Source organism: Chaetura pelagica, unplaced genomic scaffold (genome assembly GCF_000747805.2).
Source record: "Chaetura pelagica isolate M959 unplaced genomic scaffold, ChaPel_1.0 scaffold290, whole genome shotgun sequence".
NCBI lineage: Eukaryota > Metazoa > Chordata > Aves > Apodiformes > Apodidae > Chaetura > Chaetura pelagica.
Window position 1 is genome coordinate 184,793 of NW_009951792.1, and position 2,401 is coordinate 187,193.

Sequence of the window (2,401 nt, forward strand, 5' to 3'; positions counted from 1 at the left end):
GCCATGTGGGGGTTCCCCCCCTCTGGTGCTGAGTCACAGCAGCCCACGGGCTTTGGGGTGCTGAGTCATGGGGGGGGAGACCCCACGCCCAGTGGTGGGGGGAGGGCCCTGAGCCCATCTCCCCCCATCAGGGGGGCTTTCTCAGTGGTCCGGCGCTGTGTCAAGCTCTGCTCCGGCCATGAGTACGCAGCCAAGATCATCAACACCAAAAAGCTCTCGGCCAGAGGTAGGACCCCACAATCCCTCTCGCACCCATGGGGACACCCCTGCCCAGACGTCCAAGACAGTGCCCCCGTGCCCCACAGTGCCCCACAGAGGCCCCAGTGTCCCAGTGTCCCCCAGTCTCCCCGGTGCCCCACAGTCCCTGTGGTTTTCCCTAGAGAGGGCACATGTGGCAGCAGTGTGTGTGTGTGTGTGCAAGGGTCTCTGTGAGTGTGCAGGAGTGTGTGTATGTGTGCAGTACATGCCTGATGCATACACGTGTGTTTATGAGTGTACAGACATATGCAGTGCATGTCTGATGTGTGCAGCGTGTCTGCAGGGCTGTTCATGTGTGTGCGCACACGCAGTGTGTTCATGTGTGTGTACCAGTGTGTGGTGTGTGTGCGCACATGTATGTGTAGTGCATGTACAGGCATGTGCAGTGGGTGTGCATGTGTCCTGGCATGAGCTCTGTGTGTGCAACATGTCTGATGCGTCCATGGACGCATGTGCATGAGCACGTGTGTGAGCAGTGTGCGTGTGTGTGCACATGCGTGTGTATGTGGGGAACTGTGAGCTCTGCACGCACGTGTGCAGTGTGTGTTCTGTTCATGGGTACGCGTGCACACATCTGTGTTCCTGGGTGTGTGCATATACATGAGTGGGGGGGGTGCAGGAGAGATGTGTGCTTGTGTGAATGAGGGGTGCACACGTGTGAGCTGGCAGAGTGTGTGTGTTTACACGCATGTGCAGGCACATGTCAGCAGCATGTGTGCAGTGTGTGCACAGGCATTTGCACTGCATGTGGGAGGGGTCTGTGTTGTGTGTGCACACATGTGAGCAGGGCATGTGTGTATGAACACCTGTGAATAGGCAGAGTGTGTACACATGTATGACCAGGCAATGTGTATGTGTACGTGTGTGAGCAGATAATACATGGTGTGTGTGAGCCATGTGTGTGCTCACAGCTGTACACGTGTGTGCACGCACCTACAGCCTCACACACAAGCATGTGCACACACACACGTGCAACCCCATGAATGTGCAGCCATGCATAGGCAGAGCCACATGCAGGTTCATGTGTGCACACGTGCAGCTGCCCACAGACATACATGTGCACCCCCAGATACATCCACACACATGTTCATGCCTGCACTCTCCCCACATCTGCACACACATGTACACGCATGCACAGATGTGCACATAGGTGCACGCGCATGTACATGCACTCAGCCCCACGTGCTCACACGCGTGTCCCCACCAGCTTTTCTGGCCAGGGCTGAGCACAGTGACCAGTGACCCTCTGTGCAGGAGGGGTCGGGAGGTGATCCAGGGAGGGAACAGGGTGGCCTGGCTGATCCTCGAGTGACCCCTGAGTGATCCCTGGCTGACCCCCTGTCCCCCCAGACCACCAGAAGCTGGAGCGGGAGGCGCGGATCTGCCGACTGCTGAAACACTCCAACATTGGTGAGTGTCACTGGGCCGGGGGGGACACTGCAGACACACCACGGGGACAAGCTGGGGACAACACGGGGTGGGGGGCTGGGTACACATGGGGTCCCAGCCTTGGGGTCCTGCTGAGTACCAGCATTGGGACGTGCTGGTGTCCCCATGCAGACACCCTGGGGTCCTGATGGTTGCAGGTGGGAGGGCTGTGGTGTGTGAGGTGTTTGCCACACGTGGGGCCGTGGCTGAGCCTGTCCCTGTCCTTGCCCCTGTCCCTCTCCCTTTCCCTGTCCCTGTCCCCACAGTACGGCTCCACGACAGCATCTCAGAGGAGGGTTTCCATTACCTTGTCTTTGACCTGTGAGTGCATCTGTGGGTCCCGAGGGGGTCCAGGGTGGGGGGACAGTCCCCAGGAGGGGGGGTGCCTGGGCATCAGGTCCTGGTGACACGGTGGCCTCACAGGGTGACTGGCGGGGAGCTCTTCGAGGACATCGTGGCACGGGAGTACTACAGTGAGGCTGACGCCAGGTAAGTCCCCCCAGTGCCCCCTCAGACCCCCCCAGTGCCCCCCAAGTGGGGGCAGCTCCAGGGAGGAGGCTTCATCCTGCTGCTCAGGGCCCTCCCATATATGTATGTCCTCCCACTGCTGAGACCTGGCGCTGTCATGCCATGGGCTGGAGGGGAGAGGGGGGCCCCGAGGGTCCCCCCATGCTAGTGCTGAGGCGCTCCCCATGCCCTGTGTGCCTCCCCGTGT

The 2,401-nt window shown here is 60.0% G+C and overlaps 1 protein-coding gene across 1 annotated transcript in view; it reads left to right on the top strand.

Moving 5' to 3' along the window:
• The first annotated feature begins 3 nt into the window (after window positions 1–3).
• CAMK2B (calcium/calmodulin-dependent protein kinase II beta) overlaps window positions 4–2,401 on the top strand; it is an 11,884-nt gene continuing 9,486 nt past the window's right edge. Inside the window, exons 1-4 of the mRNA XM_010001588.1 lie at window positions 4–226; window positions 1,609–1,668; window positions 1,953–2,007; window positions 2,110–2,172. Of these exons, the coding sequence (XP_009999890.1) occupies window positions 4–226; window positions 1,609–1,668; window positions 1,953–2,007; window positions 2,110–2,172 (401 nt within the window). The remainder of the gene's footprint in view (window positions 227–1,608; window positions 1,669–1,952; window positions 2,008–2,109; window positions 2,173–2,401) is intronic.